This window comes from Pan paniscus, chromosome 12 (genome assembly GCF_029289425.2).
Source record: "Pan paniscus chromosome 12, NHGRI_mPanPan1-v2.0_pri, whole genome shotgun sequence".
Taxonomy (NCBI): Eukaryota; Metazoa; Chordata; class Mammalia; order Primates; family Hominidae; genus Pan; species Pan paniscus.
The window spans coordinates 38,469,892-38,493,635 of NC_073261.2; the positions used below are offsets into that span (position 1 = coordinate 38,469,892).

At 45.9% G+C, this 23,744-nt stretch overlaps 1 protein-coding gene and 1 pseudogene across 1 annotated transcript; one reads left to right on the forward strand and one right to left on the reverse strand.

Moving 5' to 3' along the window:
- Positions 1-315: 315 nt before the first annotated feature.
- LOC103786750 (MAL-like protein) lies at positions 316-17,951 on the forward strand. The gene is made up of 4 exons (XM_055108378.2): positions 316-375; positions 9,554-9,721; positions 13,587-13,703; positions 16,333-17,951. Exons 2-4 carry the CDS (start codon positions 9,626-9,628, stop codon positions 16,393-16,395), a joined length of 276 nt encoding a protein of 91 aa, XP_054964353.1. The 5' UTR covers positions 316-375; positions 9,554-9,625; the 3' UTR covers positions 16,396-17,951.
- A 3,125-nt stretch (positions 17,952-21,076) lies between these two features.
- The window catches only part of LOC117979209 (ankyrin repeat domain-containing protein 36B-like), a 38,704-nt pseudogene continuing 36,036 nt past the window's right edge, over positions 21,077-23,744 (reverse strand).

The following is a 23,744-nucleotide window of genomic DNA, read 5'->3' on the forward strand; positions in this document are numbered from 1 at the left end:
ACAAGTATAGTTCACTGCTGCCTCGAACTCCTGGGCTCAAAGGATCCTCCCACTCAGCCTCCCAAGTAGCTAGGGCTACAAGTGTGCGTCACCATGCTCAGTTAATTTTTTGAAATGTTTTCTAGGGACAGGATCTCATTTTGTTGCCTAGGCTGGCCTCAAATGCCTAGCCTCAAGCAATCCTCCTACCTCAGCTTCCCAAAGTGCTGGGATTACAAGTGTGAGCCATTATGCCCAGTTGGCTTCAGTTCTTAATGCTGGTTGATAATCCACTAAATGAAGTCACAATCCATGAATGAGTCTCACTAACAGTTTGCCAGTCCCAGGACTGGGGGAAGTGGTGGAGGCTTGGGGAGCCCGGCATAAAGGCAGAGGGTGAGTACCCTGAGTTTGGCCTGGGAGTCATGGGAGGCAGTGGAGTGTCTGAAGAGAGGGTGAAGGGTATGGGCGACCCGCACAGACTTGAATCCCAGGGGCTCCTCAGCAGTGCTGTGAAAGGGCTGTCGCTGGCTGGGACTGGCCTTAACAGAAGGGAAATGCACTATCTCGTGTCTTGCGATCTGGGTCAGCAGCTCGGTCGTGTCATCTGGGATGCAGGCTCCTTTCATCTTTCTCCTCCTCCATTTCATAGCTCCAGGTTCACCACTGCACAGTAATGGCCAGAGCAAGAAAGGGACCATTGTGCCCTGTGCCCCCTTCTTAGGCACCAGGTAGACTTTCCCTCTGTCTCGTTGACCAGGACAAAGTCAAATATGTGTCCCTAGTAGGGAATGTGGTGAGCCTAATGGCGTGGGCAGCGACATCCCCTTACTGGTGAGATCCCAGTTGGGGAACTCACTCCACAGAAACAGTTTATAATGAGAGAACTCTCTTTGCAGCAAGGTATTCACTGCAGCATCATTTGTAATAGGAAAAAGCTAGAACACTTCACATACCCTGACTAGGGCCTAATTGAGTAAATGAGGTTTTATCAACTTGATGGAAGATAATTTTGACACTGAAAATACAGTGGACTCTCATAACTCCTGGATTCTGTATTTGCAAATTCACCCACTTGCTAAGATGTATTTGTAACCCCCAAATTAATACACTTGGCACTTTCACAGCCATTGACATGCTCAGAGCAGCGAAAAACTTGAGTTGCCAGACATGAACACACATTCCCAGCTGAGGTCAAGCAAGGTGCCACTCTGCCTTCCTGTTTGAGTTCTTGTGCTATAAGGTGTCCTTTTTGAGGTCCCCTTAGTGCTGCGTGTTCAGAACCAAACTCCCACTCATTTTGCGTGAACAGAACCAAACCCCCAAGGGATGCTACGGTGGCAGGAACATGTGCACATCTGTTTGACAGAGCTGTGACTCGTGAGGCATTTTGCAGAGCAACTGCCTAATGGGGTCTGAAGCACAGCCCCAGGAGAAGACTTGTCTTGTTTTTCCCTTTTTTTTTTTTTGAGACAGGGTCTCTCTCTGTCACTCATGCTGAAGTGCAGTGGCAAAATCAAGGCTGTCTGCCTCCCGGGCTCAAGTGGTCCTCCCATCTCAGCCTCCTGAGTAGTGGGGACTACAGGCATGTGCCACCATGTCTGGGTAATGTTTGTATTTTTTTAGAGGCAGGGTTTTGCCATGTTGCCCAGGCTGCTTTTGAACCCTTGGGCTCAAGTGATCCCCACCTTGGCCTCCCAAAGTTCTGGGATTACAGGTGTGAGCCACTGCACCCAGCTGTTTTTTCTTTTTCGGCAGTGTGCATCCAAGAGCTATTTGGACACCCGTGTTCATAGCAGCATTATTCACAATAGCCAAAAGGTGGAAGCAATGCTAGCGTGTATAAGCAGATGAGTGGATAAACCAACTGTGACACACATATGCAATGAAATATTATTCAGCCTTGAAAAAGAAGGAAATTCTGACACATGCTACAACACAGATGAACTTTGAGGACATTATGCTAAGCGAGAAAAGGCAGTCACAAAAGGACAAATATGGCATGATTCCATTCATATCAGGTACCCAGAGTAGACGGAAAGTAGAATGGTGGTTGCCAGGGACTGCGGGGAGGGAAGAGTGGGGAGTTGTTGTTTAATGGGTACAGAGTTTCAAATCTGCAAGATGGAAAGCACTCTGGAGATGGATGGTGGTGACGGGTGCACAACAGTGTGAATGAACACGAATGCCACTCAACTGTACACTGAAAAATGGTTAAGATGGTTGATTTTGTTATATATGTTTAACCACAATTTTTAAAAAGAGAGAGAGGTATATAGTAGACAAGAGAGCCTGGACTTAAACAACATGCACTCTGCACACCTGAATGTGAAGAACAATCGTTTCCTTCATCCTGAAACATCACAATGGCAGAGGGAGCCTTTGGGACATCCAGGTTCCCGCCGTGGGCAACGCCCGTGTGTGTCCTTTACAGAGCCCATTACTGCCTGGCCCGTGGTGGGACCAGGAGACCCCGGCTCACCTGTGTGCTGATGACAACAGCCGCACCCATCTTGACTGGGGTCTTTTCCTCTCAGCCTGAAGTTTTTTAGGCTTTATGAAGCCTGTGGTCACCAAAGCGCCAGGGAAGAGAAGGAGAGGCAAAGCTGTCGTGAAAATTAAGACAAGCAGTAAGAAAAGGAATTTGGGGTTGGCGTACATGAAACCTGCCATGCTGAAGCAATGCCCAGCTATGCAGAAAAACCTGCCACTGGGTACCCACCCCTGGCACACCTCTTTGCTTCTCAGCAACTTGTCTGCCCCACCCCAAACCCACACCTCCCAGCCATGGCCTGGAGCCCTGGCCACACAGACCTGAGACCATGCATCTTTTTGACATATCCTTCGCGGTTCCCAGGGCGTCATTACTCAGGCAGCAACTGTCTCAGAACCTCAGCATGTGATCCCGGCCCCTGCAGCAGCCCCTCTCCCACCCATGAGGGGCTTCCAGATGCTCTGTTCAGGTGAGCAGATCCACTCTCCCCAAAGGCCATCCTCCTTATCTCTCCCCATTCAGAATTCTCCGTGAGCCTCCAATGCCCATGCGGCTTTCTTTTCTTTTTAAATGTACCTGTTATTTGTTTTGGATTAATGTAAACATGAATATGGTCCTACATTCAAAACTGTCTCCAAGACAAGAGGTTCTGCTTCCCTGAGACCAAGGCGCTGACTGGCTGATTGGGTCTCATTCTGGAAATATTCTGTTCACCTTCAACAAATGCACATATACACAGACACTCACACCTGCATTTTCTTATTTTTCTGCACAAATCATAGCACACTGGGTACACTGGTCTGTGCCTTTACAAATTATTGGAGATTGTTCTTGTTCCATTTTGGGATATAGAATTTTCTCTTTTTTTTTTTTTTTTTTTTTGAAGATTGCAGGGTGTTTCACTCTGTAGATACAATTGATTTAACTGGTCCCCTGTGGATGAAGAGGTTATTTCCTAGCTTTTCTGTAATCAACAGGCTGCAATAAACAACTTTTATATTTGTCATTTTCCTCACATGCATCATTTGTAGGACAAATTCCATCAAGTGAAATTACTTAGTTGAAGAGTATGGGCATTTAATGTTTTGATCAATATTGCCAAAATAATAGAGTCATTGATGACACAGTTATTTAACCTGGAGGTGGCAATGGACTTCAACTGTTGGGGTTGCAGACGGACATTGCGGGGTCTGTGAGTCCTTAGATTTGTAGGCAAAAGTTGTGTGTGTGTATAGGTACATTTTTCTTGGTAACCAAAGCCATCATCAACTCATAAGAAGGGTCTGTGCCCTCTAAATGTTATCTCGCCCACCCAGCTGATTGATCTCCCATCTCTCCTTTCCAAAAGTGAATTTCCCATCCTTTAGAGAGGCCTCTCTTAGACATTCCCTCCTCTGTATCTTTCTCCTGGAACGTCTCTTCCTGCCCTCTGTGCCATTCCAAATGGTTATGGCTACTACAGCCAACATTCAGCATGTGCCAGACAGACTCGTCAAACCCTCACAAGGGCCAGATGATAGAGGGGCCAGTGAGACCCCCACCTCTTCTATTTGATAGACAGGCACACAGAGGCACAGACAAGCTAAATGACCTACCCACCAGGCAGAGCTGGGATTCAAACCCAGGAGGAATGGCGCTGCATGGTGCATGGACTGGAGGTGAGAGTAGAAACAGAGAGCTGGCCTCAGGCTTTCTCAGCCCTGGCCATACCGCCTGGGGAACTCTCAACAATGCAGCCTCCCTTACCTGTTCAAGCAGACTCTCTGGGGCAGGACCCAGACCATGGGGCTTTCTTGAAGTCCCCAAAGGGTTCTAGGAGTAGCAGGACTTGGAGTGCTGCCCAGAGGGTAGTGCTCAGGTATGCGCGTATTTCAGAAGCTCTTTGCCCCCACAACACATTTTTTTGCCGGCTTTTTCTTTTAAAGCAGTTTTCAATCCGCCCCGGTGGCCTAATGGATAAGGCATTGGCCTCCTAAAGCAGTTTTCAAAATAATAAGCATCCTCCGAAAGTGACCAAAGAAGTTTTTGTTTTAAGTATCATTTTGAACTCGTGGATTTCACCTTAGTTGGTGCATTCCAATCCACTGTAGCTATAAGAAGCCCAAGCGGCCCCATCTTTGGCCAACAGGAGCCTGCCGAGTCCTTTTGACTGGACCTGAGGAGCCTTTGGAAGTTTTCTCTCTATCTGGTGTGGTAACATCCAGGTTCAACCTCCCTCTCCAAACCTGGCATCAGCCCTTTCTTCCTGGACTTCCAGATTCCAGATTGGAAGCTGAATCTGGGTGTTGTTACCCCAGTTCTTATATTCTAGTTCTTAACCAACTTTCTAAACATGAAGGAGCTCTTCTCCATGTTCTAGAGAAGAATAGGTTTTAAAAACCTATTGTTAATATCCATCTTTCCTTAAGACATCCTTTCAAGTTTCAGTTCAGCCTTTTGGAAAATTTATATAAGACTGTGTTTCTTATAGAAAAGGATTTTGCCAATGTTGTGCTTGAGATCTACTTGCTGTAAATGGCTCACTGTAATCAAATATTTCTCCACTTTGAGGGCCAGCCTCAACCATTGAAAAATATCTCCAGCTCTGACGAGATACAAAAATAAGCATTAAAATGGGAAAGCAGTTTAGGCCACCATATGAGCTTTAAGAAAAAGTAAAAACAAATACTCAAAGTTTTCACAACTATAAGGAATCCAACCTAGGCTACTGGAGACAGAAATGAGATCACTAACTCTACTGGGCTTAAATCCACCTGCAGCCCTTGGCTCTGGTCCCTCCTACTGTTTAGGAGGTAGAGGGGTGTAGAAATAAGAAGTGAGTGACTTTCTTCTGCAGAACATTGATTCTGCAACACTGAAGCCAATTGCAGGAAGGTTCCCACGATGTTTGAGCAGATTCCCAAATGCTCAGAGGCCCCTGGCCTGTTGTGAAAGGTAGGACAGGGATCCCTAAGCCATAGCTGGAATCCAGAGAGACGGGGCCACTGATGGGCTCCCTGAGACTGCAGGCGTGATGTCCCCATCAAGGCCCCTAATGCCCCAGGCAGACCTTGGCTGAGGCTGTAGCAGGCCACCCTCTGGCACATTCTAGGAGCCTCTATCTGGCCCCGCCTTTGGCCTTGAAATCTGGTTTTGGGGCAAGAACCACAAGTGTCCTACACCATGTCTGAGTCCCACCACGCACTGCCTGTGTGACCTCAGGCCCCAGTTCCCCCAGGTACAGACTATCTCGTGGACTGTGGCAAAGATTAAATGTGCAAATGTAAGTAACATGCATATGGCTGTGTCTGGCCAGGGAAGCTTCTGATGGCAAGAGGGGCACCGGGACCCCTCTGCAGGCACTGACTGGCAAGATGGGGCTGAGGTTCCCTTGCTGTCCCCAAGCCTGGCACAGGTGAGCTGGCAGTAAGCAGTGGAAGGTATCAAATGGCAGTTCTCTGATCTTTCCAAGGGAGTTAGAATTGTTGTGTGGACTAAACCAGGCAGTCTGAGTGAATGCATTTTATAAACTGTAAAGCACCTGGTGAACCACTAATAACCAGCATTGTTTGGGTGCTGTTCATGTGCCAGCATCTTAATGCACTTCTTGTGGCTTCTTGGCAAGCACCTTAAAGCTGAGCCCTGGTACCTTTCTGAAGCATCAGCAGCCCTTGTCACTGGGATTGACATGCAACAGTACAGTTGACGGGGAGCCAGAGAACAGCGGCTTCCATCCCTCACCACCCCCTCCCTAGGACAAGCCAGCCTTGACTCATTCTCCAGCAGCCTCAGACCAGCCTAGGACTTCCAAAATTCACTTAGATATTGATTGTTAAGGGGGAATTTGCTTCCAGAACTCGTGCTTTAAGAGGCGGCCACGCTGCTGGAGTTGTTTTCCGGCCCTGTAAAGCTGTGATTGTGCTCCTTGCTGAGGAGTCTCTGCCTTGTGGTCAACTTCCTGTTCTCTTCTGGCTTCTCATCTCCCTTTTCTTTTTTCTCCTGAAGAGACCATGAATACTCCATAAATTCAAAGACAACAGCCAGACAACAGCAAGTGGAATCCTCAGAAGGGAAAGGGTGACATATCTATGTCTATGTATTGGCCAGTTGTAAGATAAGAACTGCTGGTTCCAGAAAGCTAGGGATATATTTTGGAAAGCAGAACTGAAGTTGTATATCTTTTGGCTGAGCTATACAGAAGGGCGTGAAGGCAGGGCACAGTGGCTCATGCCTGTGATCTCAGCACTTTGGGAGGCCAAGGCAGGAACATTTCTTGAGGCTGGGAATTTAAGACTAGCCTGGGCAACACAGCAAGACCTGGTCTCTACAAAAAATAAAACAAAAATTGGCCAGGTGTGGTAGTGTGTGCCTGTAGTCCTAACTACTTAGGAGGCTGAGGTGGGAGGATCATTTGATCTCAGGAGTTGGAGTCTGCAGTGAGCCATGATTGAACCTCTCTCTGCACTCCAGCCTGAGTGACAGAAAGAGACTCTCTCAAGAAAAAAAAAAAGTGAGTGAAGTTGTTTGGTCTAGAAAGTTTCTAATACATCATTCAGAACTGAGTTACCCCCACAGACATGAGCTTCCAATCAAAATTCACTAAACATAAGAGGAAACAAGTGAACAAGAATGGAAGTGACAAATTGCAGAATCAAGCTGTTAAGGTCAAGTGAATGGAATTTTCAGATATTGAATATAGAATGAATACCAAGCAGGAGTAATAAAAAAAAATCCACATCTCGACACATGGTATCACTGTTTCACAAACTGCAGAATGCCAAAGACAGAGTGAAGACTAAATATAGCCAAATAAGGAAGACAGATTCCTACAAAATAAGAGTTCAACTGACAGCTGACCTTTCAACGGCAACAATGGACGCCAGAATACAACAGAATCATATGAAAAAATATACAACACAGTGGAAATATATCTTGCAAGTGTGGAGAGAAAATAATTGTCCGGGGAAATTTAAGGACATTTTCTAGTAAATCAAACTGACTACTAGCCACTGACCTTCACTAAAGAGACTACTAAAGGGTGCACTTCAGGAAGAAAGTAAATTATGTCAGGAGGAAAATCTGGAATGCAAGAATATCTTCATGACTCCCAAAATAGAGAAGAATTTCTTAAACTTTATAAAAAACATAGGCAATAAACGATTGACATATTCAACTGCATTAAAATTACAGGCTTAATTAATCAAAGGAAGCCATGAAGTATGTGAGTGCTAGCAGAATATATTTGCAATGTTTATGACAGCCCATGAAATTTGCACTATTAGCAAGAATTCCTATGAATCAATAAGAAAAAGAAAAATCTATTTTAAAATATTTAACTGATTAAAAAAAGACTTTACAGAGGAGGAAATATTAATGGCTAACAAATATACAAAAATAAGCTCTATCTCATTAGTAAACAATTCCACAGTGTCAGTGAGCAACGGGGAATGTGCCACAGCACGCTGTGAGGTTAATGGGGTGAGGGAATGTGGTCCACTGAGGACTCCAGGTCCTTTTTAAAGAGACAGTCACAACTCATTCCAGCCTACTCTGACCTGAGAAATGGGTACACTGTGGCCAGGACCCATGGATTTCTAAAGAAATGACCCAAATATGGATTTTCCATGTGAAATATCCTGTTTTAAACGTTGGCAACTTATTCAGAATTGTTTAAAAGTGTCTATGCCAATACTGCTTGAGCCAAGAAGACACATTCACAGGCCAGAGTTGGTCGAGAGTCCCTCTGTTCACGATTTCTGCATTAAACCCTTGAATTTCTTTTTTTATTTTTTATTTATTCATTTATTTATTTATTTATTTATTTATTTTTATTATACTTTAAGTTCTAGGATACATGTGCACAAAGTGCAGGTTTGTTTCATGTGTATACATGTGCCATGTTGGTGTGCTGCACCCATTAACTCGTCATTTACATTAGGTATATCTCCTAATGCTATCCCTCCCCCCTCCCCCCACCCCACAACAGGCCCTGGTGTGTGGTGTTCCCCACACTGTGTCCAAGTGTTCTCATTGTTCAGTTCCCATCTATGAGTCAGAACATGCAGTGTTTGGTTTTCTGTCCTTGCAATAGTTTGCTCAGAATGATGGTTTCCAGTTTCATCCATGTCCCCACAAAGGACATGAACTCATCCTTTTTTATGGCTGCATAGTATTCCATGGTGTATATGTGCCACATTTTCTTAATCCAGTCTATCATTGTTGGACATTTGGGTTGGTTCCAAGTCTTTGCTATTGTGAATAGTGCCACAATAAACATACGTGTGCATGTGTCTTTATAGCAGCATGATTTATAATCCTTTGGGTATATCCCCAGTAATGGGATGGCTCGGTCAAATGGTATTTCTAGTTCTCAATCCTTGAGGAATCGCCACACTGTCTTTCACAATGGTTGAACTAGTTTACAGTCCCACCAACAGTGTAAAAGTGTTCCTATTTCTCCACATCCTCTCCAGCACCTGTTGTTTCCTGACTTTTTAATGATCGCCATTCTAACTGGTGTGAGATGGTATGTCATTGTGGTTTTGATTTGCATTTCTCTGATGGCCAGTGATGATGAGCATTTTTTCATGTGTCTGTTGGCTGCATAAATGTCATCTTTTGAGAAGTGTCTGTTCATACCCTTTGCCCACTTTTTGATGGGGTTGTTTGATTTTTTTCTTGTAAATTTGTTTAAGTTATTTGTAGATTCTGGATATCAGCCCTTTGTCAGATGGGTAGATTGCAAAAATTTTCTCCCATTATGTAGGTTGCCTGTTCACTCTGATGGTTGTTTCTTTTGCTGTGCAGAGGCTCTTTAGTTTAATTAGATCCCATTTCTCAATTTTGGCTTTTGTTGCTGATGCTTTTGGTGTTTTAGACATGAAGTCCTTGCCCATGCCTTTCAACCCCTTGAATTTCCTAACAATCGGATCTGACTTTACCATGACTCAGAGGGGCCAGGCTTCCTGCTCCATTTCCCCCTTGGTTCCCTCCTAACTTCACCTGAGCTTTTAACTAGAGACAGAAAAGAGATGCCCTGCAAAGGGAAACATGCTCTATACTGGCTAATGAAGCTCCTTCTTTTATGCTTTTATCTTCCAGATATTTGGGTTCTGGGTCTGGATCCTGGTAGCCACCACCCAGGTAGCAAACCCATTGCTGCAAGGATGGGTGATGTATTTCTCACTCACCTTGTTTCTCATCTCCCTGGTGTTCCTGTTGTCTTCCTTGTTTGGATTTTACAAAAGATTTGAATCCTGGAGAGTTCTGGTAAGAACCAGCAGCATAACTCCTCCTGGGTGGATGTCCTGGGTTGGGTGAGGACAATTGGTCTTTCTGGGCAGGGAGGGATCCTGGGCTAGGCTACTATGGAACCAAGACTTTTTATCTTAGTATGTTTACTACCAGGCCAAAATGAAGACATTTCTCTGCAAGAGTAAATCATTCCTTGTATTCCCCTTCACTGCCTTCCGTGTTAGGAGAATACACAATGCCCTGTGATCAAGCATATTCTGATGTGTTTCCCCTAAATTTTCTTCCTGGTAAAATCCTTGGAGCAACACTGAAGAAAAAGCTAGTAGGAAAAAAATCACTCCATTCTCAAGGCCCTATCACAATCCCTGTGACAGGTTATTTCTTCCATATCCCACACAAATTTTATGCAAAAATGTATATATATAATATGCTACAAATAATTTTGGATGTAGATGCTTTCATTTAATATTATATCATTAATTTTTATGTTGTTGCATCATCTCAAAAAATCATTTAGAAGTGTTCCATATTGAACAATTAAAGACATATTTAAAAGTACAAAATATTGTATTATAAGCCCTCATGTAGCCATAACCAAGATTCCAGCATTATCAAGATCTTACCACATTTGTTTCATCTAGCCTTTGTCCCCACTAAGGAATTTTAAGGCAAACTCCAGACATCATGTCATTCTATTCCACACACTTCAGTATGTTTCCAGAAAACCCCGCAAACTTTCTCACATTATCACATGTATACAAAGTTAACAATTCCTCAGCATACCTAAGATAGTATACAGTGGTTCCCCCTATTTCAGGACGATAAGTCCCAAGACCCCCCAGGGGATGCCTGAATCCTCAGATAGTACTGAACCCTGATTATGCTGTGCATGCACTTCTTTTTTCTTCCTCACAATTTCACAGATAGACAATTCATTCTTACAGTATATCTTAACAACCTCAGCATATTTTTTTCTTTCCTTATTATGTTGAAAACTTTCACCTTTTCACTTAAAGAAAGCACTCTATGACTTCTCTTTGGCATATCCAAATTGCCAGCATCACTACTCTTGCAATTTGGGGCCATTACGAAGTAAAATAAGGATTCTTTGAATGCAAGCACTGCAGTACCACAACAGTCAATCTGATAGCCCAGATGGGTACAAAGTGACTAACATGGGTGGCACAGACAGTGTAGATGTGCTGAACAAAAGGATGATTCACTGGGATGATGTCCCAGGTGGCACAGGGTGGAACAGTGCAAGATTTCATCATGATACTCAGAAAGGCACACATTTAATTGTTAATTTCTGGAATTTTTCATTTAATATGTCAGACCAAGATTGACTTTGGATAACTGAAACATACTGATCTTTATTAATCTGCCATTTTTTATGACATAGACATTACGTTTAAAACACTGTGTATTAGTCTAATCTCACACTGCTATAAAGAACGACCTGAGACTGGGTAAATTATAAAGAAAAGAGGTTTAATTGACTCATAGTTCCTCATGGTTAGGGAGGCCTCAGGAAACTTACAATCATGGTGGAAGGTGAAGGGAAAGCAAGGCACACCTTACATGGCAACAGGAGAGAGGTGGGAGGTGAAAGTGCTATATTTTTAAACAATCAGATCCCATGAGAACTCATTCACTATCATGAGAACAGTATAGGGGAAACTGCCTCATGATTCAATCACCTCCCACCAGGTCCCTTCCTTGATAATGTGGATTACAATTAGAGATGAGATTTGGGTGGGGAAAAAGAGCCAAACCATATCATTACACCCCCAGCCCCTCCCAAATCTCATGGCCTTCTCACATTTAAAAACTCAATCATGCCTTCCCAACAGTCTCCCAAAGTTTAACTTATTCTAGCATTAACCCAAAAGTCCAAGTCTGAAGTCTTATCTAAGACAAGGGAAGTCTCTTCTGCCGATGAGCCTGTAAAATCAAAAGCAAGTTAGTTACTTCCAAGACACAATGAGGGTACAGGCATTGGGTAAATGCTCCCATTCCAAATGGAAGAAATTGGTCAAAACAAAGGGGCTAAAGTCCCCAGGCAAGTCCAAAACCCAGGGCAGCCATTAAATGTCAACACTCCAAAATCTCCTTTGACTTCATGTCTCACATTCAAGTCATATTGTTGCAAAGGGTAGACACCCAAGGCTTTGGGCAGCTCCACCCCTGTGGCTCTGCAGAGTACAGCCCCTGCAGCTGCTTTTACAAACCGGCATGTAGTACCTGTGGCTTTTCCAGGTGCCTGGTGCAAGCTGTCAGTAGACCTACCATTCTGGGGTCTGAAGGATGGTGGCCCTCTCCTCACAGCTCTACTAGGTAGTGCTGCAGTGGGGACTCTGTGTGGGGACTCTGACCCCACATTTTCCTTCCACACTTCCCAAGTAGAGGTTCTTCGTAAGGGCTCCACCCCTGCAGCAGACTTCTGCCTGGACATCCAGGCATTTCCATACATCCTCTGAAATCTTGTCAGAGGTTCCTAAACCTCAATTCTTTCCTTTTGCATGCCTTTAGGCCCAACACCATGTGTAAGCTGCCAAGGCTTGGGGCTTACACCCTCTGAAGCAATGGCCCAAGCTGTACCTTGGCCTCCACTGCTGGAGCTGGAGCAGCTGGGATAAGGGTGCTGTGTCCCAGGACTGCACAGAGCAACAGGGCCCTGAGCCTGGTCCACAAAACCATTTTTCTCTCCTAGGTCTCTGAGCCTGTGATGGGAGGGTCTGCTGTGAAGATCTCTGAAATGCCCTAGAGACATCTTCCCCATTTGTTTTGGGGCCTCTCATTACTTATGTAAATTTCTGCAGCTGACAGCTTGAATGTCTCCCCAGAACATGTGTTTTTCTTTTCTACCACATGGTCAGGCTGCATATTTTCCAAACTTTTATGTTCTGTTTCCCTTCTGAACATAAGTTCCAGTTTTGGACCATCTCTTTGTGAATGCATATGATTGTACACTTTCAAGAAAAGTCAGGTCACATCTTGAATGTTTCACTGCTTAGAAATTTCTTCTGCCAGATACCCCAAATCATCTCTCTTAAGTTCAAAGTGCCACAGATCTCTAGAGCAGGGGTAAAATGCCACCAGTCTCTTTGCTAAAGCATAGCAAGAGTGACCTTTATTCCAGTTCCCAGTAATTTCCTCATCTCCATCTGAGACCACCTCAGCCTGGATTTCACTGTCCATATCACTATCAGCATTTTGGTCAAAATCATTCAACAAGTCTCTAGGTAGTTCCAAACTTTCCCACAGAATCCTTTCTTCTTCTGAGTACTCCGAACAGTTCCAAACTCTGTCCATTACCCAGTTCCAAAGTCACTTCCACAATTTCAGGTATCTTTATAGCAGTGCCTGACTTTAAGCACCAATTTTCTGTATTAGTCTGTTCTCACACTGCTATAAAGAAGTATTTGGGACTGGGTAATTTATAAAGAAAAGAGGTTTAATTGGCTCACAGTTCTGCATGACTGGGGAGGTCTCATGAGACTTACAATCATGGTGGAAGGTGAAGGAGAAACAAGGCATCCTTATATGGCAGCAGAAGAGAATGGGGAAGTATCACACTTTTAAACCATCAGATCCTATGAGAACTCCCTCACTATCACGAGAACAGCATGGGGAAACCGCCCCCATGATCCAATCATCTCCCACCAGGTCCCTCCCTCAACACATGGGGATTACAATTCGAGGTGAGATTTGGGTGGGGACACAGAGCAAACCAAATCACACAGCAAACAAAAAAAGCAGGAGTTTGTGGGGCTGGCCTGCCTCATTTGCTCATTCTTTACAGCTATGTAGCCAAAAAGGAAAGTGCTCACCTGAGTGACATGGCCATATGTGGCTCTGCTCTGCATTTCCATGACAGCCTGTACCACGGGACCACTGGCATTCTGTACATGAGTGCTGCTTCCTACAAGTACATGTCATGATCATGTCTGAGGCCCAGGACCTGAGAAACTACTGCATTAACACGGCAGCCTTGGTGAGTGAGCTGGCTGTGGACAGCAAGTCTTGGCTGGAGGATGTTTAGTGCAGGAGGCCTAACTCTGCTTGTGCTGTATGGACCCTGAGCCTTCAAGTGGAAGGAGCCATGGGGGCAGGGAGAGGGATGCTTGTCCCCGTAAACATGTGTACCCACATTCAGGGGTCTTCTTTTACCTTCTACCATTCCCACCCCAGTTTTCCTCTCTCTTAGACACCCCCACATTTTCTGCAGAATTTTTTTTTCCAAAACACAAATTGGAACAGGTGTCTCTCTTCTACTGAAAATCCTTCAATGGCTCCTACTGCCTTTGGAATGGGGCCCACATCCTTCAGCATGACTGAACTATTCCAGTGTCCTTTGTGTCAATCACAGAACCCTACAGGGGTAATGTACTGGTTGTGGGACCACGGCGAGGTGGTCCAGCCACAGGGTGGAGAGAGCAGGGCCCCCAGGCTTCAGGTCCCCTGGGGCCTCCTGAGTCTGCCACTTACCAGACAGCTCTCCTCTCCTTCCCTTGTGGGATGGCGCCCTCACATGGCAGAGAGCTCACAGTGACACATTCCTCCTTTGAAGTGTATATTAGTCCATTTTCACGCTGCCAATAAAGACATACCCAAGACTGTGCAATTTACAAAAGAAAGAGGTTTATTGGACTCACAGTTCCACATGGCTGGGGAGGCCTCACAATCATGGCAGAAGGCAAGATGGAGCAAGTCACATCTTACATGGATGGCAGCAGGCAAAAAGAGAGCTTATGCAGAGACACTCTCGTTTTTAAAACTATCAAATCTCATGAGACCCATTCACTATCACAAGAACAGCACGGGAAAGACCCACTCCCATGATTCAATCATCTGCCACTGGGTCCCTCCCACAACACATGGGAATTATGGGAGCTACAGGATGAGATTTGGGTGGGGACACAGAGCCAAACCATAGCAGAGTGGCCTAACCTTCCTGAATCCTACCTTGAAAACTTCCAAGGAAGGACTCCAACGCCAAGGCTACATCTCTTCCCATCCATGGATCAGTCACTGTGGCCAGAAGGCCCCATGTCAGCCTGGCAGCTCTTGCAGGCTCATGTGCCCATGGCAGAAGGAAGGGGTACATGGTGGGGTGCTGTCTTCAGAGTAAGTATGGGGTTCCAGGGAGCACTGTGACCCTGTGGGGTGGCCACAAAATATCTCAGCTGCCTTCCAGCCTGTCTGCCTCCCTTCCCCCCTCATCAGGTGAGTTTAACTTCCTAAACTTGCAAGTCCAGAAGTGACCCCTGGGGCCCTCCATGACCCAGCCTGTCCCCAGCAAGGCCCCCTGCTGTTCACCCATGGTCAGCTGCCCCAGCTACACCACCCTTCTCACTGCCCATGAGCACACAGACATGCACTCGCATGGGACCTTGGCAGGGGTAACTGCCTGGTGGCTCCTGCCTCCTTCTATCATCTTGACAGGGCCTTCCCTGATGGCCCCTCCCCTGAGACCTTGGCATTCCGCTTTCCGCTTCCCTGCTTCATTTTCTTCCAGGCATTTACCTCCATTTAACTCACGGATGTGCTACTTATTATCTTGCTGCCATCTGCTTCTTATCTCTCAAATGTAAGCTCCATGAGGGCAGGAATTTTTGAATATTTTCTTCACTGTTATACCCACAGTTGTTCTTGAAGGAAAGCAGGTGCTTAAAAGATATTTGTTGACTGACTGAATGAATGAGGAGCATGTGAGTGGACAGTGGGGCAGAGTGGGGCTGGGATGGTTGGCAGGGCCCGAAAGGTGTTGAAGGTGACGGCCCCTACCCTGAGAAAAGAGCAGAGCCATCACACAGCTTCAACGTGGGGCAACACAGTCGTGTTCTCCCCATGAGTGAGAAGTGTCCTCACTTATCCACTTCTGCCTGTCCTGCCCAAATCGTGGAGCAGATTCGAGGGGCAGGGCAGGCAGAAGTAGAAAAGTGAGGCCATGAGGAGTCCTGGCCTGGGATGCCGGTGGCTGAGACAAGGGAGAAATTCATGTCCCATGAGCTAGGCAGGGAAATCAGTAGCCTTTGGGGTGGCTTTGCACATGGCTGGCAAGGGAGGCAGGAGGAGTCAGGGGCCACAGGCATCAGGCTCAGAGAGCGGGGCGAGAAGAGGACCCTGGGACCCACTGGGCTTGTGAGGCTTGTGAAGAAACGTCAGGGGCTCAGTGTGAGCCAGGAAGAGCTGGAGGAGGTCTGAACATTCACAAAGAGCTGAGGAGCTGCTCAGAGCAGAGTTCTGGGCCAGTGAGTGGAGCTGTAGGGGCAGTCAGAGCATGGGTTTTCTGGAGGTGGGCAGAGGAGAGTGGGCCTTGGGCAGGAGGTCAGCGTGGGACGTGGGCCCAGAGCCGGGGTGGAGGCAAGCCTGCTTCACAGCCAGGTGCAGATGAGACGGAGACTGCAGTCAGGGCAGGACACCAGGATAGCCCCAGGGACACCCTGATGGAGAGTTTCCAGGAGAGGGAGTCGTTGGCCAGGGGTTGCTCCCCTCAGGCCAGGCAGGAGGCTAGGAGGCAGGGTCATGCATGGCCTCCTGGGCAGCGGGGCTGAGGGTCCCTGGGGGTGGGCAGGAGCTGGCACTGCTGTCTCTAACAGTCACTCTCCACCTCCTTCTAGTTCTTCGCCTTCGTCACCATGCTGTTCTACATTCTCCATGCCTTCAGCATCTATTACCACTGATGCACAGGCACCAGGCCAAGGGGGAAATGCTCTTTGAAAGCCCTGATTATTTCTCCCCGAAAGCAGCTTCCAACGCTTGCCATCTGGATGATAAACAGAAGATCCACTAAAACATCCACAGGATTAACAGAGCTTCCTTGCAGACTAAGCGATGACACCACACTTTGGACATTTAAATTCACTCTACTGAATAGGAGGAAGCTTTTATTTTCCTTTTCCTGGGAAAGTAACTCTCTTGGAATTATCTGACCGTGAACTTGCTCTTCTAGCAAACTCACATCAAAGCCCTCACTGTTGAGAATCCCAGCTCCACTGTCAAGCCTGTTTGGGGATTTTGCCTCAGCTGTGGGCTTCCCTAGAGTAGGTTCAGGGGAATACTCAGCCTGATTATCTTAAAATTGAAGAGGTGCCACCAAGGCCTTCAGATCTAATGCAGATCCACAGACCTTGCTCCTGGTACTTGTTCAGCCTGTGCTGGGGAGCCATGGTCCTGAGTTCCCGGGGAGGCTGACAGGGTCAAGCCACCCTGCCCACCACCCTCCCACTTCCCCTCCCCTTTCCTCTCCAGCATTGGGATCCAAGGAAAATCTGCATGAAGCCAATTTTGAGGGCAGGTTTGTGTGGAAAATAAATCATTATACAGTAAGACCTGGGGCTTGAGGGGTGGGGAATGGGGAGGGAAGGGCATAGCCTGCTCCTCCATGAGTCTGACATCTCAGAAACTGCGCAGCTGCCGGACGTCTTGGTCAGGACTCCAAGACCCCACCTCTTAAGGACTAGAAAATGCCTGGTTCCTCAGAAAAGAGCCTCAGGGAAGAAGGTGATAGCATTACATCCAAGGATTCTCCTGCCACAACCGCATTGGAAGAAAAGGCTGCCGCATCATCTCAGCGAGGAGTGAAGGACCCATGTCCCAGGGACCGCGCTCCTCCACCTGCACTCACCCCCCTCACATTCTCTTAAGCACCCGGTGGCCCTTCGAGGCCTGGCGGAATGGTGGTGCCCACGGGGTTGGGCCAGGGCTCAACGGGCAAAGTTGTGCACACTAAAATATCAAATCAAGGTGCTTGGTTTTAAAGTAAATGTTTTTCTAAAGAAAGCTGTGCTCTTCTGCTGACCCAGACGAGTAGGGCACAGCCCTGTAACTGCACTTGCCTTCTGTCATTTGGAATGAAATAAATTATGAGAAAGGGGCTTGTCTTAACTGATTCGAGTGCTTACAGTTTAGTATCAACCTTTTTCTCCTCCTGGGGTTTGCAAGGGCAGGAACAGAACTACAGGAGTCCTGGGAAAGAAAATTCTGGCTTCATTACTGCTCACTGCTCACTTTCTGATCACTCTGATACTTTTTTTTTTGCAACCTGATACCTTGAAAAGCCACCATGTGTCTCCCTTTTGTTGCCGGGCAGCTGTCTAGGATGATCACTGTTTAATATTTACTAAGTAGCCACATGCAAATAAAAGTTGTTTGTGTGGTAAAAAGGAGCAGTTGGTCGACTTCATCTTGTTAGCATCTGGAACTGGCCATCAGGTCCTAAGTGCTGTCAGTAATTTCACTAAAAGCACCCCTTGGAGCATTTCACAACCCAAGTTTTGAGCATGGGAGCTCAGCCCACCCGGCCTTGCTTCTAGAGCAAGAGTGAAGGGAGGTCACATTTGTCTCCAAGGCTTTGGGTTTATAATGTCATTTCCACTTCAGTAAGGACAGTTTGGGTGCAAGTTCCAGAAACCAAACTCACACAGCTTAGGCAAAAATGGGAGTGCACCAGTAGGGGCTGGGAGAGGTGAAGAGGGGTCAGTAGGAGGAGAGCTGACCCCTGCATGGCTGTCTGCTACACATTGGCCATCATCTCCTGCCACATTGCAAGACTTGTCCAAGTCTCAACAAACACTGGCCTCCCATCCCCTGTACAGACACTAGAGGCTCAGCCTGGGCCCCCAGAGTGCACCTGCAGCTGTTGCAGTGCTGCTACCTTTCTGCCTTGAGGGGCAGCCCTCCTCTCAGTGTAGGGGTCTCCCCAGGCTCTCATCTTCTGAAGGGAACACCCCGAGGCTCTCCACAGGCTCCTCAGAGGCCCCAGCTGGAGTGGGCTCTGGCGTAAACTTCACAGGCTTTCTCCTTTCCAGGCGCTGCACCCGTGGTTTCCCCTGGGCTTCCCAGGATCCTGCACCCAAGTCTTATCTCAGGGTTGGCTTTGGGGGAAACTTAGACCCAGATATCCTACAACCATCTCCTGAGGTCCCAGCATGTGCTGGGCACTGGGGTGCAGTACCTTGAAACACAGGGTCCCACCAGTCACACCAGATGCCCCACACTGAGCAAGCAGCTCTGACTGGCAGCTTTGTCCAGGACAGCCAGAGGCTCTGCTTTGGCCAATAACTGGGCTCTGATCTTTAAAAGATAGAGGAAAAAGCACAATAAAATGTTAAAATTTGAAAAACAAACAACATCCTAATCTCTGGGGTTTGCCGCAGAGAAACTGGCAGCCCTACTTCCCACCCCAGAAGGAATCTTCAGGGAAGCACATCTCAGTAATAACTAGATGCTGGACTTGAGAGGCCAGCTCCTGTTCAAAGGGAGGGACTATGAGGGAGCATTACCAGTTCCTCCCCCACATCTGCAGAGCTCAGATCCCAATTTGTGCTGCTAGATTCACTCAGTTGGATCTGGTCCTCCTTGGGACACCAGCAGGTGATAAGCTCCCTTGCTCCAGAGCCTCTCTCTCCCTCCATCAGTCATCTCCAGTGCTGCACGTGCCTCTGTCTAAGCCTGATTCCTGACACCGTGCCTACCCATCACCCTCCATCACTTCCTGGGCTGGGAGAAGGGTGTGATGTTTCCATGGTGATACTGGACCACCCCTGTGCAGAGGCTTAATCACCATAAATTTTACTGATTCAGTGGCCCAGGGCTTTGTGTATAGGTAGGAAATAAGATTGTAAACACCTCTATCTCCCATGTATGTTTGTGTTCTCAGAGAAGGAATGTTGAAACTAGTGGCAAAATACCTGGGGTGAGTCAAGGCCCCACATAGATGCCTCTTCTGTTCTAACTTACTTGTCAGGAGGGTCCAGGAAACACACTGATTTCTGAGTCCACATCTAGGATCTCCATCCCCTGAAGGGCCACACATCCAGCTCACTGGTTCCAACACACCTTACTGAGTCCCACTGACCAGAGTCCACCCTCATTCCACCCCAGTTTCTGTGCCTTGGGCCACGCCTGTGGGAGATTCTAGCCAGGTGGAGTACCTCTGGCTTGTCTCCTCCCTGCCCTGCCTTGTCTCCTCCCTGCCCTGCCTTGCCTGCCACAGGCTCCAAGGAACTCCACCCTGCTCCCCAGTCCTCTCTTCCCAGCCTCATTCCTGCCTGGCCATCCTGAGCCCTGCTTAGCACAATGACAATGCCGCCTCCCTTGTTGGGTCACAGCCACTCCTCAGAGGCATCACGTCCTCATCTGACAGATGAGGAAAAGCCTAGATTTCACATCTGGAACACATTGCAGTCAACACTTAGATCAAGGCTTCTTAAATGCCAACCTCTGTATTTCTCCACCTTTTCTTCCTCATCTCAGCCTTTAGCCATAAGACGTTTTCAAAGGAGAGACCCAGTTTATCAGAACATGCAAAACATCATCCCAGGAACATTAACTGTCCTGGGGCATTCTGTCTTCTCAGGTGATTTGATAAATTAAATGTGTGGTTTTAAGTGTCTGAAACTTCTGTGACAGTCAGTGCCCCGGACACCCATTCCTGCCTTCTCCATTGCTAGCACACACCTGAGATTGTACCATGCTTGGGCTCCCTGGCAGCCAGGGCTCAATTCTGGCCACTGAGAGAAAGCCAAGGTCTGCTCCAGGGCTAGGGTTGCTTTCCTGATATGGTGGTCAGATACAGCTGGCTGTCTTAGACTGACTTTCCGGGGACAGACTCTGAGACAGAGAGCCCTGTGCATGCAGGAGGTTTACTGTGGAGGCTTTCAGGACATGCACCTGGGACAGATGAGGGAGGTAGGATGGGGCAGTGGGAAAAGCTGGCTGACAATGAGGTTGCAACTGAGGCTGTGGCTGACACTGCAGGGAGCTCTGGAGCTGGTTGGCCCTGCAGCTGCCCTGCCTTGAGTCAAGTGGGCAGAGCCTTCGTCTCTCATGTCAGCCGGTAGTTCCCAGGCAGGGGTGAAGGCATCTGTAGCAGCTGCTCTCCCCAGCAGCTGTAGGGAATGCCTTGGCTTGAAAAGGTAACCTGGGCAGGGTGCCACCACATCCACTACACTGCCACCTCCTCTTCCTGCCTTGGACAAGGACTTCATGGCCAAAGAGATGGCAAAAACAGAAGCCCAGATGTGACAGCTGTTCGACCAACACCAGCCACCTCTTTGCTTGAACTTCATAAGAAGTCCAAGATGACAAAATCCATTCCCCACTATGCTCAGCTCACGATACATGCAGCCAAATGCACTGCAGCCTGGTAGAAGTGCGCTTTCCCACCTTCCACTTCCTCTAAAGGCCCACCAGGGCCTTCCCTCCAAAGCCTGGTCCTCCCTCAGGCCTGCAGAGAAGACGGAACTTCCCAAGCTCTTGTCTCAGGAGAGAATGTGGATTATAGAAAGATTGTGGGTGTGAGTGGAGTGGGAAGTTATTTAGGTAATAAGATTTTCAGGCTCAGCGCAGTGGCTCACGCCTGTAATCTCAGCACTTTGGGTGGCCGAGGTGGGCAGATCACAAGATCAGGAGATGGAGACCATCCTGGCTAACATGGAGAAACCCCATCTCTACTAAAACTACAAAAAAAACTAGCTAGGCACCTGTAGTCACAGCTACTTGGGGGGCTGAGGCAGAAGAATCGTGTGAACCCAGAAGGCGGAGCTTGCAGTGAGCCAAGATTGTGCCACTGCACACCAGCCTGGGCGACAGAGCCTGACTCCGTCTCAAAGAAAATAATAATAAAAAAATAAAAAGTTAAAGAGGCCAAGAAACATCATTTAAAACACGATATAAATTTTCATCAGACATAAAAGATACAAAAATATTTTCATTTAATAAACATCTTTGCATGTCACACATTTAATGGGAAACAAAATATCATGTTAATAGCCTAGTAATACAATTTTATTAAAGTCAGTATAAGTTGAAAAGTTTATCAGTGTTAATAAGAATGAAAAATATGTACAATATGCAATTACTATTAAATATAATTTGCCCATAGTTGCACACTGAATTCATTATCACAGCAGTTAAATATCAGAGCTTCTGGTTTCTCACTCTTCATTCATGTATTCAGCAACCATGTGCTAAGGTACTAGGACAAGCACTGGAATTACAAGATAAAGATGATATGGTCCACCCCTCAACAACTGTATGCTATAATCTGAAAAAACAAACAGGCAATTCCCATACAGAGTCATACATACAATGACAGGCATAAGACAGCACTTATTGGAAGACATAGAAGGGATACTAGCCTAGGTTTGTGTCAATATTGTAGGCTTTTTGGTAGAGGCAATTCATAGGTTGATATCTGAAAGGGAAGGAAAACACATGTAGGATAGAGGGAAGAAGAAAATGCAAAGAGCTGGAGGTGAAGACGATCACTGTGGAGCTCCATGTAGTCTAGTTTGGCTGGATGATAGAACAAAGGTGCAGAGTATGGTAAGTGGTGAAAGAGAAGGCTGAATAATCTGACAAGTACCACACTGATGTGAGAGTTTTGATTCCATGCTAAGGAATTTTCAACTTTTCCCAGGGGCAAAAGTAAACCAATGACAAAGTCATGACTAGAGATTTAAAATGTCACTGGACAAGTGACTGCTTGTGACCTGTAATTGCTTAACTAATTATTATCACATGAGTGTGGGGTCTGTTAGCCTTAAATCACTACCTTAACCTTGAGAAGTTGATGATGCCTTTGTTTTCTGAGAACAGTTTCAGTGTGCAGGCTGACAGTTCTATAGGGGTGGCAGAAGAAAAGTGTAGGGCCAGAAAAAAGGGGATACACAGACTTCTTGCAATTTTTTTAAAGCTATGGAACATGATGAATTAACAAAGCATAAGTATACTCTTCACTATGAATGTTTATGTTTTCACATCTTTCACTAGATGTGTGTAAGAAAAAATATTTAATGTAGCATTTATTAACCAAGCAATTGAGAGGAATACCGTTCACTAGAGTTTATTGCAGAAATCAATGATTTGAATTTAATTCATAAATTTTGGCAACATACCTTCATCTAGCTCTTGAACACCTGTGGCATCTGAAATAAAGCAAATATTACTTATAATGTTTCAGTCAAACAAGAGACATTATAATGTAAACCCACTGTAAGTCAAGGAGCATCTGTACTGTAGATTGATCATCCCTAATCTAGAAATCTGAAATCCAAAATGCTCTACAATCTGAAACTTTTTGAGCACGGACATGACACCACAGCTGCAACGTTCCACACCTGACCTCATGTGACAGGCTCTGGTGAAAATAGTAAAAACTTTGTTACCTGCAAAAAATTACTGTAAAACATTGTAGAGAATTACCTTCAGGCTATGTGCATAAGGTATATATGAAACATAAATGAATTTCATGTTTAGACTCAGGTACCATCCCCAAGATATTTCATTAGGTATATACAAATATTCCAAAATCTGAAAAAAATCTACTTTTGGTCCCAAGCATTTTGGACAAGGGATATTTAACCCGTCCTACTGGAAAATAAAATTCCTTTTCAGTATGACAGAAATTAAGAGATCGGCTTACCAAACTTGAACGCTGCAGGATTTTCTCAAGCCGCTCAATTTGGTCATCCTGTTTTTTAATAGTTTTTCTCATCATGGAATTTTCTACTTCAAGCCTAAAATGTGCATTTTAAAATAATTACTCTCACATATAATTTTTTTAATCATGTAAATTCTAAACAAACTTCTGAAGGTATAATTACACAAATTCTTAATGATCGCAAAAGTAGATGATTGGGCTACTGTGTCATTTTTCTACCTGCGTTTTGTTGATAATATGCAAAATTTAGGAATAATGTAGAAAAATGATGTATTTCAATACAGCTTACAAATGAAACTTTTTTGGCTTCACAAAGACATACTAATTATCATAACTGATATAATTTTCATACTACAGTGCTCTTTTGCTTTATAAATACTCAAGTTATTTTGTGCGCTGCTTCAAATTTTACTTTTGTGCGTCACCTTCCATCTCCTTAGTACATCTTAGAGTAGCTGTAAGTTGATCCTGTATTTCTTGAAGCTAAAACAAAGAATTAAAAAAAATTACATTTAGAAATGACCTAAATGTCCATCAGTAGATGAATGAATCAACAAAATATATATAAAATATTTTAGACTATCA

Coding starts and splice junctions, on each gene's coding strand:
- LOC103786750 (XM_055108378.2), top strand. CDS start 9,626: ATGTATTTCTCACTCACCTTGTTTCTCATCTCCCTGGTGTTCCTGTTG. Junction 9,722..13,586: donor TTGAATCCTGGAGAGTTCTG/GTAAGAACCAGC, acceptor TTTCCATGACAG/CCTGTACCACGGGACCACTG. Junction 13,704..16,332: donor GCATTAACACGGCAGCCTTG/GTGAGTGAGCTG, acceptor ACCTCCTTCTAG/TTCTTCGCCTTCGTCACCAT.